This window comes from Fringilla coelebs (assembly GCF_963513975.1).
Source record: "Fringilla coelebs genome assembly, chromosome: 8".
Taxonomy (NCBI): domain Eukaryota; kingdom Metazoa; phylum Chordata; class Aves; order Passeriformes; family Fringillidae; genus Fringilla; species Fringilla coelebs.
The window spans coordinates 22,610,335-22,623,323 of NC_140066.1; the positions used below are offsets into that span (position 1 = coordinate 22,610,335).

Here is a 12,989-nt window from a genome sequence, read left to right on the forward strand (position 1 = left end):
AGCTGCAGTGTGTGCAGAGCTCTGGGCTTTCTGGTTTAAAAACCCTAACCCTAGACAGAACCCTAACCCTAGGCAGAAAACCCTTGGGCTAAGGCTGGCACCAAGGAAAGAGCCATGGAGAAGCCATGTTGTGGCAGTTTTGTGTTCCCCTTGGGATGCCTTTTGCAGCTGCTTTGTGCCTGGAGTTCTGGGCTTTGTGGTTTTCAAAACCCTAACCCTAGGGACAACCCTAATCCTTGCAGTAAAAGCAGCCTTGGGCTAGAAAATGAGGAACTGTCTCAATTCCACTCTTCAGGACAGAGTCAGAGTAGGGAGACTCCTTCCCTAGAATAGGACAACCAGCCCCAGACGCCGGATCAGTCACCCTTGCAGGCTACTATGGGGTTAGCAGTGCAGCAGAAAAATTAAGAATCTCAGTCACAAGCATTTCCCCTACAAAAGGGTTCCTGCAATATACAACTCTCTGGATGTCTCTCTCTCTGGGCTGGGATTTGTCCAGTTCATTCTCCTCCCAGCTCTGAATATTTTTGTGTTGAACAATTTGGTAGAGCTCCACTTGGCCGTGGCTGAGCTCTCCACGTGAGAACATGGTTACAAAATGTTTCTGAGGCAGGATTTTTAAGGACACCCCTCAATGGTGTGCCATGAGCTTTGCCCCCAGTGTTGCAAGAAGGGTGGGCTAAAAAGGGCACAACCTTGGGATGTAACATCTGCCAGATAGAGATTTCTTAGGCTTTTCAGGCTTCATTCAAGGCAAAAACAGTTGACAGGTTTGTGTCAGAAGACAAAGCTAACAGTCAATCCTCCCCATCTTCTCTGGGCCACTCATGATTTTGTAGACCTCTTCCCCGCTATATGTCCTTCTACCAAGCTGAAGAGTCCCAGCCTACAGTTTTTCATAGTACAGTCACTACAGTGATTACTGTACTTTCACTACAGTCTGTTCCCATGTCTCTGAGCATCCTTCCTGCCTGCCTCCAAACCTTCTTCCATTCTCTATTACCCTTTCTGAGGTGAAAGGACCAGAATTGTGTGCAGACACTGGAAAACATTTAAACAAAGTGAAGCCAGGCCCAGGAAAGTTAACCAAAATTCTTATAAGCAAAACTGTGAGGATCTTGGGAGAGCCAAGAGGGCAGATAGAACTCTGCATGCATTTCTGTATCTGGCATGGAGGAGGCAGAAAAGGGAAAATACAAATAAGTGAACTCAAAGAAAAATTAAGCAGCTTGGATGGGGATGTCAGCAGAGGAGAGTTGGTCATGGCAGCAACCTGAAAGGCTGCAGGAGGGATTGAGATTATGAAAAACACTCAAAACCTTCTTTGGCAGGCAAGAACAACAGAAATTTTGGGTCAGAGGACATCTAGAGCCCTGTGGCAGGAGGTGGTGTTCATTCTTCAGCACCAAGAAACCCTCTACAAGCATCCACACCGGCAGGGAATAGAGCACCTGTGCAGCTTCAGGCCCCCTGCCCACGGCATCGTGCCAAGGCAGCAGTGTGGGCCCCCACCTCGGGAGAACAGACGGGAATCAGCACCCAGCCTGTGCACGTACTAACACGACTCAGAGCCAGCCTGCGAGGCGTTCCACTCTCCCGCTCCTGGCTGGTGGCAAGTCAAGCTGAGATCTGTGTGGTTGCTATGGAGAACTGTAGCTAAATGCACAAACAAGTGCCAAACAGTGCTAACTGCTCAGGGGGACTTAGAGATTCCGGGCTTTACGTGTTGCTGAGGGATGGTATCCCTTGGGGCATGGAGGCTTTTTTTAGCCTGCCAGGAAATCCAGCTCGGGACCTACTATACTTTGTATGCCAGATCCTCAGTGATGCACAAACTGGCCCTCTCCCTCGTGGATTTCTGCTGGGGAGCTATTTGTTTTTCTCCATCTTAATTCTTTGGCACGATCTTACGATGTATCTAAGCAGCCAAGGAGGCTGCTAGCGGCAAAGCTGAGACTGCACCAGATGGACCCTATAGACCCACTCGTCAGCTGCTGCCTAAGCCAAAGCCGAGAAGGCAGCGAGATTCCCACAAGGCAGCAGCGGGGAAGGGGAGCCCCGGCAGCGTGTGGGGAAGCAGAAGAGGGTTTGCACAGGCAGCTGCCTGCCGTGCTCCGCGCCGGGCTCCCGGGTGCCCTGCCAGCAGCCTGGCTCGGTGCATGGCGCAAGAGTGCCGTGTCCAGCCCGGGGAGGGCTGCACCCCATGGTGGGCGCCGGGTGCCGCGGCGGGCCGGCCCCGTGGGCCGCCGGGGGGAATGCCTCACAGCCCGGGGACGCGCGGTGCTGCACAGGGCGAAGTCCTCACGTCACCGGCGGCCCCGGGCTCCCCAGCCTGCGGGCCAGCCCCGCGGAGCAGCTCCGCCTATCCCAGCGGCACCACGCCGGGCCGGGCCGGGCCGGGCGGAGGCAGCCGGGCGGCGGGGCGGGCGCTGGGGGCCGGGCCGGCCGGGGCCCGGGCGGGGCTGGGCGGCCTTGGGCGGGCGGAGGCGGGAGCGGGACCCCCAGGGCCGGAGCGGCCGCAGCGCCCGGAGCGGGCCGGGAGAAGGTAGGGACCCGCCGGAGCGGCCGGGGGGAGCCGGGCGCTCCGCCCCCGCCGCTTCTCGGCTTGGCCGCTGCCCCGCCGGCCTCCCCTCATCCCGCGGCCGCCCCCGGCCTGCGCCTCCGCCGGGCCCCGGCGCGGCCCGGCCCCCGCCCCGCCGGCGCCTCCCGCACTCCGCACCGGGCCCCGCTGGCCGCGGGCTTGGGGGCTGCCTGTGCCGGGGGCTGCCCTGGGCCGCGCTGGCCGGCGGCGGGTGCTCCAGTCTGGGGTGCTGCGAGCTCGGGTGGGTGCGCTCCCCTCGTGCCAGCCCCCCCAGGGCAGCGTGTGGCCCTCCAGCCCTGCGTGCCCGGCTGGGTGCTCGCTGTGCCCCGTCCCACAGCGCACACTCTGCCCTGGGAGCACTTCGGGCACCTGGGCAGCGTGGAGCAGCTGTGCGATACCGCGGGAGCCGCCCGTCTGCTGCCCACATTGCACTTTGTGATTGTGGTCTCAAGCCGTGTCTGTTCAGGCAGTGCTAACCCGGGTGGTCACCGCCAGGCAGGCAGGCAGCTGATGGTAGCTGGTGTTGCCTGGACAGCTTGTTGCAGGAGAGCACCTGGCCCCTTAGAAATTCTGTGGCCATCCCACAGTGGTTTGGCACCAGAGGGAGTCTGGAGTTTTTACAGCCGTGAGGGTGGCACAAGTGGTTGTACACAGAGAGCAGGAGCTCAAGGCTGCAGCACTGTGCCTTTCCCGGGTGCTCCTCCGAGGGCATTCACTCGGTTCAAGGCAGCCTGAAAAGAGAAACTTAAAAGAATTCCCTGTTTGTTTTCACTCTTGCAAACACAAATCCCTCTTGCAACACTGGCAGCCTGGCCCCATTGCCTTGTACTTATCAGAGATGAACTGAAGGTGTCTCCTCCAGCGGTTCTGCCAGGGGATGTAGGCTTGGGTCACCCTCAGAATACTTTGAGAAGCAGCTGCTGCTCTTCTGCTGTCCCTTTGTTGACCTTAAGTGGTACCTCGGCCTATCCTGTCCTTGATGTAATTTGGCCTTTGGGTTCAAACATCTCTGCTGCTGTTCCTGCTGTTTGAAATTCTCTCTCCACTTATGGCCTTTCATTCTCCTTGCTGTAGTACCTAGGAAGCCTGTAGCTGTGTCATACGCGTAAACGTCTGCTTTGACGTTTTTCATGATTCCATAACTTTCAGTTTCTTCTGAAAAGGCTTTCTTTCCCCTTGCCTCTGCTTCCACTGAGATTTTGTCTCTTCATCTGAAAGAGTTCATAGATACAGAATTTGCAGTTTTGCAGATGCTTTGCCAAATACAGCCTCTGTACCGTGCTACAAGACGTCACCATCATCCCCCTCATCTTGACTCACTCTGGCTGTGAGTCGTGCTGGGCAGTGTCTAAATGCGTCCTGCTTGTGTGTGAGGCCTCCATAGTGCCAAGAGTGCCCACGTCTCTGAGCTGGCCTCCACTTTCTGTTCGTGAGATCCTCTCTTCTGTCAGGGCCAAAGGTTTCAGTTGTCTCTCCAGTTGCTCTGCTTAGAATTAGCAGTGACATTAAAAACTAGTTGAACATACAACAGTTTTAAAGCACTGTAGATAATGGGATGAGAGGAGCTGAGCAGTAGGGGCAGAGGAAAGGAGTGATTCTCAGAGTTTTATGGGGCACCACCTCTGCCAGCTGTCATGGGAACCTCTTGGCTGTGCGACCTCTTGGGGTTCTGAGTGCAGATGAGGTGTGCCTGCAGTGGGTGACCTCAGACGGACTTTGTGACAGTGGTGATGTAACCTTAGGTGGGACAGCCTGACTTGTGCTTACCTCAGCACTTCACTGCCTTAACTGATAATTTCCCCTCAACCTCTAGCAAAAGTATATTTCTAATCACATTACCCAACCCCACTTCTGAGTGACACAGTTTTTACTTTGTCTTATTTTTAGAACTTTTCTGTGGGGAGATGAAATTTATTGCTTCCTTCTCAGGAGCACCTAGGGACTCTGAAAGGAAGAGTCCCTGCTGAGGACTGAGGTTCTTTGCAGATACAGTACAGAACAGGAATCGTGGTGAGCAAAGAACAGAGTTTCCACGTCAAAATTTCAAGTAATTTCCAAATTTCTGGACTCCCCACCCAGCAGCCAAAGCTTCATAATGTGCTTCTGTCCAAAAGTTATCTTGAAGAATATTGTTCAGGGTGCAAAATCAAGTGCTACAGTGTTAAGGAATGTCCTTGTAGTCCCAGTTCAACTTGTTTTGAATATGTACTCAAGGTGTAATGACTAATTTTGTAATTGTATGCTACTTACCACCTGTAGCCCAGCCACAGGTACGGCACATCAATGGTGATTCTGCTCTTGGGGTTTTGTCTGTTCCTTATTCTAAGTTGTATAATTTTAGCCTGTCTGCAAAACTGGGAAAAGACACAACCATGTACCTTGGGGTGGGAGAAGACAGGACTTTATAACACAGTCTGTAAGGTACGTGCTGCCACAGCATACAGAATTTGGGAAACTCTGGTCTCCCAAGCTGGTGTTCTGGCCTTTGCATGCTTGGCACCCCACTGCCAGAGATTAAATATCCATCACAGTCATCACATGTTGTGGCAAGGTGTTCTGCTTTGCATTAAAAATTGATGCTGTGCTCTAGTTTCCAGATACTTTTCATTTGCTTGCCGTCTGGCTCAGCACGAGCTCCTCTTGCTTCCTTGCCACGCCACTCTTAACCCACACAAACACCACCAGCCTGCCCTCAGACACATCCTGCAACAGAACAGGTGAGAACACTGACAGCCAAAGCCCAGCTGGAGAGAAGTATTGGTTTAATGACTTGTTTGGTACACTGCAGAGCTCCTGTGCCACACAGGTGTGGTGGGAGGCCAGAACTTGCTTAAGCAGCTCTTTTACTTGATAGTCCTGGTTCTTCAGGGGTCGGTGATCAAAGCAAAAATGTATTAATATCAATGATTTTTGATATATCAGGTCACAGACAAAGCAAAAGAAACTATTTCTTTTTAGAGTGAGAAGATTCCTCTTCCTCCTGAGAGCTGTGTGGTGTTAGGAGGTGGTGTGCAGAACAGCTCTCATGTTTCCCACTTTGTGAAGCTCGGCTGGGGGACTCTGGGATCTGCTGAGACAAGCAGCATGTCCTATCAAGAAGCTGCAGTGATCAGCATTCCTTGGTGGGAGAAGGCTCTTCTCCTCAGCACCATTAGTTGGGGGTTTGCCCTGCTTGCTGCATTGTCCATTCTGTTGGGATTCACAGGATCAGCTCTGCATTTGCTGGAGCCACAGTCCCTGCACTGGCACCATCTCCAGCTGGGGCCTAGGCAGCCTGGCTCAACAGGGTATTGTTTATTCCACCCAGGAATGTGCAGGCGAGCAGGGACCTCAGGGGGCTTTACAGAGCAGCATGTTCTGCTCTGAGCAGGGAGAGGGAGTGTGGGTGGCCACAGCTCTGAAGGCCAGTGGGAGCAGTCAGGGCATGCTGGTGTGCAGGTAATGTCCTCTCCTAGAAGTGTGAATGAGGACAGTGCAGGCTGTGCACATGCATTGGGGTATGAAGGAGGGGAAGGAGGGCTGTCCATATTTGGAGAACACAGGGAGGAACGGAGGAAAAAGGTAGAATGTCATAGTATGTAGTTAGTAGGCTTCTGCTCTTGACACAATGGTGCGAGAAGCAAAGCATAACTGCTGGTTCCTCCCACTGTGTGCTGGGTACTAATCCTGCAGCCTAGAGCACAGCAAGAGCTGCAGCAGATCTCTTGTCAAAGCCAGTCCTCCAGCAGCTGAAGGATGCATTGAACTGAGAGGTATCTCTGTCACTGGGGGTGGATTGTGGTGAAATGCAAGGTGTTTTTCAATTTTTTAAGAAGATCACTGACAGCATTTGTTTAATATTTTTAATATTAATTTCTCTAATCATTTTGTGACAAGCTTGTCTCTGTACATTTCTGGGAATATAACCATTCCTGGTCTACTGCTCATGCAGGTTCGAAAGTTCTTACAGAGATTGAGACATCCACTGGACAAGAATCCACTTGTCCCTTTTGTGCAAATCCCGCATGCCTGTGAAAGCCCACATGGCATATTTTGATCTGTTTGGTGAAATGTTAGTTTTTCAGTTACAGTGCAGTCATACCCTCCATAGTCAGTTCTAACAGTGCTGCTTCTAGAGTGAGAAGCTGGAATGTATTATTTAGTGGAGAAACAAGTGGCAATAGCACCTGTTAAGTTTGGTTTCCTTCCCGCTTAATTTGTGTTTTTTATCTCATGGTCTGAGCAGTGCTTTGGGATAGGAGTGGATTAGCTGCCCTCAAACCCTTTGGGTCTCTCTTTTTACTGGGGCTGTTAATACTTCTTGTAATCAGCCTAAATGCCTCTTCACATTGCTGCCTTATCTCTTAAGTGCTTAAAATGCTTGCTTCAGCATCTTTAGTAGCCCTGCCACCATCTAAGTGATGGTACTTCTAGCAAGTGCCTGACAATTACATTTGATGCTGGTCAGTCCGTTATTTGGGATTTCTTACCCTGCACAATTTCAGCTGCAAGAAGAGGAGGGATAGAAGTTGTCAGAGTCTGTGTGCAAATGCAGTTTCTTGGCTGACCCAGTCTGTGCTGAAGATCTCAAAACAATATTGTAACAGAGTTAATAGCTATCGTTTCATTCTGGTCCCTGCTTCCATCAGCCCACGCTGGACCAGAAACACTCCAGAGCTAATAGCAAAATGGGATAAGCAGTCTTCCATGAAGGTAATGTTAGTGTGTGCTGAGCATGCATGCATGCAGACTGGGGGGAGTGATTAATGCCCTGGGAATCCACTCTCTGCCTTGCTGCACAATGCCGTTGTGTCAGGCCCAGAGCTCGGCACCAGGCAGGCTGTGCTCAGGCGCCAGGAACACGTTACCTGGTTTGTGCAGGATCGGGCAGGGAGACAGAGCCTGTGTGTTCTCAGCAGGGCGAGTTCCTGCTGCGCCACAGCTTCATACTTGCACAGTGAGGCTCTCTTTGGATGTGGATCTGCTGCTGGGCGGGGGCAGGAGCCCTGCGACCCACAGTCCTCAGCTCCCCCCGCCTGAAATCCCAGAGTTTGCTCAGTTGTGGCAGAGCTCTCCCTCCTTCCCTCTGGCAGGCAAGGATCACCCATCCTTGAGGTGAGAGGTGCTTGGCCAGCTGTCAGGAGCCGTGACTCACAGGGGATCACAGGCGGAGCTCTGCTCTCCCTGCAGTCTGCTTTTCCTTCTGGAGCCTCTGCGTGAGCTGTTGCTGAATGCTTGTTTTCTAGGGTGGATCTGGAAGAAGGTCGGGTCCACTATTAAGCCTGAAGAGTTGGACTCAGTAAGTTTCCAGTGTGGAATATGCTGGGAGGCTTCCTTCTCTAGGTGGGGGTTTGTAGAAAATGTTGGCAGGCAGCACTACAGGGAGTAAGACAAGGCCAAGGCCCTGGAAAATGTAATATTTTGTGTTCAATTCATGTCATGGAGCAAGCAAGCTCCATTAGACTGATTCACTACTTGCAAATACAGGAGCATGCTGTCTATACTCCAGTGGAGTCAGGGAGTGATCTTGCTCTTCTTGGTACTGCTGAGGGAACATGAGCCTGTTGGGTTTCTTTTTTTGGCAGTTTCAGAAGTTGCTTCACACTTTCTTACAAGTTGCCTCTCAGGGAATGCTTTGGACATGAATAGGTTAGTGGTTTATTATAACTGTAATTAATATATTCATGCTGGAACTATTGCAGTCCTGCCTGTCCCTCTCTGTCTTCATCTCATTGGAAAATCTTGCACATTTTAATGATGAGTCCCCGGAGCTGCAGGTGTGTTAAAGGAAGTGACACTCCCGTTCTCATGGGTGGGATCAGTGTCAGGGCTGTATTCTCAGCACCAGTGACTGTAGCAAAGCCAGGTTTGGGTCTGCAGCACACTTACTGTAATCTTTGCATACCTCTGCTCATTCTTACATTACACCTTTGACAGAAGACATACAAGAAATCTCACTGTACCATCGTGTGCTCCTGGAGAAACTACCCCAAGGCAGCAGTTATGCTGCAGTATGTTCTTCCCTCTTTGTCCAGTGCTGCTGTGAAGTTTGAATATTCAGAGTATGGCAAGGATTCCTGGGAGCCTGAGCTCGGCTGGCAGCCTGTCTGGGGGTGGAGGGCAGCCTGGGTGCCTGCAAGGGGCTGCTGCTTTCACTTTCCCATGAGAACATGCAGCAGCATGCCCCAGGCACCCCACCTCAAACAGCAGATGGATCCTCACATGTCTTTAGTGTTTTTAAGTTAATTGATAGCTCTTCCATCTTTTTCCTTGCTCCACATGGTCATGTTTTTAATACTGTTACTCCTTCTGCCTCAGTGGGTTTCTGCTATCCTGAACTGCAGCTCTTTGTGCTCCTGATTCACTCCAGCCCATTCATCTCTTTTTGGTGGCAGAGTGCTGTCTGCTGCTGGATATTGGGCTCTTTGTTTGTACAGCCAGCACAAAGCTGTTGACAAAGGGACAGCCTGTGTCCCAAGGAGCCCACGTGCGATGGGGAAGGCAGTGGAGAGCAATAGGAGTGACAGACAGACAGGATGGCAGAGGTGAGGGTGGCCAGGGGCATAGCGTGCTGGCTGCAGCAGAGGAATGGCTGGGGGCGGGGAGAGACGTGATGAGGAAGCTGTTCCTGCTGAGTACAAACCCGCTTTGTTCCCAGGAGGTGAGTCGGACTGGATAAACAGAATGGTCCCGTCAGCAGAAAGCCTTTCCCTGCCTGGATCCCCCACTGGCACTCTCACTGGAAGTTGGCTGCGCCTCGTTAGCAGGGACATATTTCTTCTGCATGTGTTAGCTTCCCCTCTTCCTGACTCTGCGGGGCTCAGGTGGGCTGTGTGTGGCTGTACGGGGAGAGGCTGCCCTTGGGGGGGCCGTGTGTTTGTTTCTGTTGAGTTGTCACTGCTCTCTTTCTGCCCTAAGCTGGGCGGGGGGGTTGTCAAGCGGGGCTGACATGGGACGGGTGTCAGCGGCTGGGCGGCGCTTGGAGCGGGACTGCTCGCTGTGCGCTTGGAGCCGCTCTGGGGAGGGAGGAGAACGTGTCCCACGACGGGGAAGGTGTGTCCAAACGGACAGAACGGGGGCTGTTTGTGAGGTGGGAGGAAAGCAGCCTGTGCCAAGGGCGCTGGTGGGGAGGACGCCGATGTCCCAGCGTCGCAGAAGGCAGGGCTCTGAAAGCACCGAGAGGTGCTGGCAGTGCTGTCCTGTGCCTGTATTTGCAGTGGGTCTGAAAGTGAAAGCAAACTCACTGGTCTGAGGTGGAGGTGAGGAATTCTGGTTGCTTTGGATGGATGAACCTTTCTGTTGCCATCCTGAGGAATTTGGGAGGAGGCAAAGGAGCAGCTTAAGCTGCAGGACTGCTGCTGCCTTGGTGCACTGTATTTCCTTGACAGTGAGGCTGAAAAGCAGAAATTATACAGAAGAGTGTCCTCAACAACCACTTCCAGAGTAAGGGGGAATCCAGGACATAGCTCTTGACAAGGAGGTCTTTGCCTTCTTTCAAGTCTCCTGCCAGGAGGAATTTTAGCCTTGGCTCCCAGAACCTTGAATGGGGTCTGTACCCTCATCTCAGTCTGACTTCTGCCTAGAGCCATGGTGGGGCCACCCAGGGAATGTCTGAGCCAGGTACGTAGAAGGCAGAAAGGATATTTCCAATCAGGTCTGAGAATGAGGATGGTGGTATGAGCTTGCCTGAGTGGACTTTGTGCCTCTTCTCTTGCTGAGCCAGGATTGTGGCGCTGGTTCAGCATGCAGTTCCTGTGCCCTGAGTGGTGGCGTGGGGAGGGGGATTCCTGTGCCCATCCTGCCAGAGAATGTGTGGTGCGACGTGCAGGTGGGTGGTGCTGGCTGCCCACCAGGCCCTGTCAGGCTGAGCTGTGCCCCACATGTCAGGGAAATGCTGAGCTTCCTCCCCTCCTCTTGCTTCCTTCCTGACGGGAATTCACTTCCAGATTGCTTGCTGCTTGTCCCCCCTCTTGCAACACAAACACATGATCCCACAGAGAGAGCCACAGAGGTAGGACAAGGCAGGTTAGACCGTGGGGCTGCATTGCTGCAGCCCCTTGTCTCCTGTGGCATGTGGCGAAGGGTTGGGATCTCCCCACATCTGCCTCTGTGCTCACAAAGGGCTTTACTTCCTGGGCTTATCTGTGATAATTTCAGGTGTTTCTGGGTGCTGACAAATTTCTCACTGTCTCAGCCTTAGGCACTGACCTGCCTTCAGACCCTGCGCAATGGAGGCTGGCTCCGTGGTGCGGGCAGTCTTTGATTTCTGTCCCAGCGTCTCTGAAGAGCTGCCCCTCTTCGTGGGAGATGTCATCGAGGTGTTGGCTGTCGTGGATGAGTTCTGGCTCCTTGGCAAGAAGGAAGGTGTCACAGGTAAGAGCTGGAAATGCTTGCACCTGGGTCTGTCCAAGTGCCAGCTAAATGCACTCCATGAGCACCTCTTCCTTTGGTGGGGAAGGACCTGATTTGATTTACTAAATCTTTCATGGGCTTTGATTGGGACTGAGAGTGCAAGTTGCCACTGGTCTCCTCCCAGCTTTGTGTCAACTATTCAGACAAGCTTGTGTGTTGTTTTTTGAGAGAGGTTAGTGGAGAGTCAGTTCTCGAGGAGATAGGAGCTTCGCAACACTGGTTGTTCCAGTCTCTGTGGAGAGACTGCCCATTTCCTGGCTGGTTTATGTGCTGACCTGCTGTGGCAGTGGAAGGGGAGAAAGGAAACCGATGCACCCAGAGTGGAAATGCATCCACTCTGGAAACCAGTCCAAGTGACCTTGTCAGTGGAGATAGAACAACAGTGACCATGTGTCCCCCCCAAGCCCTCTGACTCAGCCCCACTTCCTCCTTTCTGCTTCAAAGCATCTTCCTGCACAAATTGCCATCAATATCTAGGTGCCTGGAATGGTGTGCAAGTCTCTTAAACTTTTAGGGGGGTGTGAGAAACCTCTGAAGCAGCGGAATGCTGTTAGTGAAACACTAAGAGTCTCATAGTCTCTGTTTAGGCAGCTCTTTCTCATCTTAATCCTGATGTTAAGATGTGTGAGCTTTGGGGAGATGAAAGCCAGGCCACTTCAAAGCATAAGCCTGCCTCTGTCTTCAGCATGAGGGTGGGACTGATTTCATCCCTGGCTGTAGAGACAGGGCTGCTATTGTAGCAGCAGTCTGGTCTCTCCTAACAGCCGCAAGCTGTGTATTGTCTGAAACAAAGGTGGACAGGAGCACTTCCCTCCTGTGCTCCATTGGCATTGAATGGGCATGTGCCTGATCCTACTGCTGCTGAAGTCACTGGGCAAGGATTATGTCTGCAGTTTTCAACAGAGATTTGTCTGCCAGCATAACTGGTGAGGTTGTTATATAGAAGATGAAGCTATTAAGGAGTAACAAACGGATGTGCACCATAGCTCAAAGATAAGAAACATGCTGAAGTCAAACGGAATGTTTTTAATGACCTTTAACTCAAAACCCAATTGCATTTCTGCTTTCCCTTGGAACAGCTGTTGTAGTTTTCTGCCCAGCTTTCTAAGTTAAAGTTATAGGGAATTGAAAAAGCACTTTAGAATAGAAGCTGTGGAGGTGTTGCAGCCTAGTACTCATTACTCTGTGGAATAATTACTGTAACTCCATGTACAGTAATTCCTTTCTTACAGCATTATGTTGTTTCCATGTAGAAAGCAGGAAACTAAGATAAGAAAAAAGAGAGTTGTTTAAAACTGTGAAGGGAGCAGCAGAGAATAGCAAATGTCAAATTGCCTAAGCACAGTGTAAAGCTCTGGGTGTCTAGGATATGGTGTTTCCAGGTTTCATTAGAAAATTTTGGTCACCCAGGGGCAATGCTGGATGTGGTACTAGCCCATACTTCATCATATCCCCTTGCATCAAATTATATAAGAAAGACATTTTTAGTGGCCTTTGCAGTGGGCTCTGCCATGTCATGTGCTCTCAGGACTGAAATTAGTATCTGATGGGTATCATCTGGTGGCCAACAAATGTGCCATGGTGAAACAGATACTCAGAATGACAGTGGGGAAGGTCCCTGGAGTCCCAGCAGTGCTGAAGCTGTGACAGAGCCTGTGACTCACAGGTGTGGCCATCCCATTCAGAGTGGCAGCCTGAATTCTGTGCTGACACTGCCCTATGGAGGCCAAGCCCTATGGAGGAAGGAGCACCAAGTGGATTTGCCCAGTCAGAAGACAGTGCTCCCATGATCCAGCACTACTGGATCCCTTAGTCCTCACCATGGGTCTGAGTTGGGAAGGAAGCAGTAAGGGCAGAGAAAACCTAATATGTCTGTTCCTGGAAGCTCCATGCTGATGGCACAGTCCCAGTAATGCACACAGCCTGTGGTTGCCTGGAGTGAGCCAAGGGCTCAAAGCTTTTTGTTCTCTTTTAGCTCTTAAGTACTTAAACCCCCAGGAATTCCTGGCTCCCAAAC

The 12,989-nt window shown here is 51.9% G+C and overlaps 1 protein-coding gene across 4 annotated transcripts in view; it reads left to right on the forward strand.

Annotated features, from left to right (window-relative positions):
* The first annotated feature begins 2,409 nt into the window (after positions 1 to 2,409).
* Positions 2,410 to 12,989, forward strand: part of DNMBP (dynamin binding protein) — a 33,389-nt gene continuing 22,809 nt past the window's right edge. For 3 of the 4 annotated variants that reach the window (XM_084210224.1, XM_084210226.1, XM_084210227.1), the window contains exons 1-2: positions 2,410 to 2,545; positions 10,755 to 10,933. In XM_084210224.1, coding sequence (XP_084066350.1) covers positions 10,789 to 10,933 — 145 coding nt within the window. In that variant the 5' untranslated portion in view covers positions 2,410 to 2,545; positions 10,755 to 10,788. Of the gene's footprint in view, positions 2,546 to 9,327; positions 9,385 to 10,754; positions 10,934 to 12,989 lie in introns of those variants that run through there. The other variant, XM_084210225.1, reaches the window with a different exon arrangement.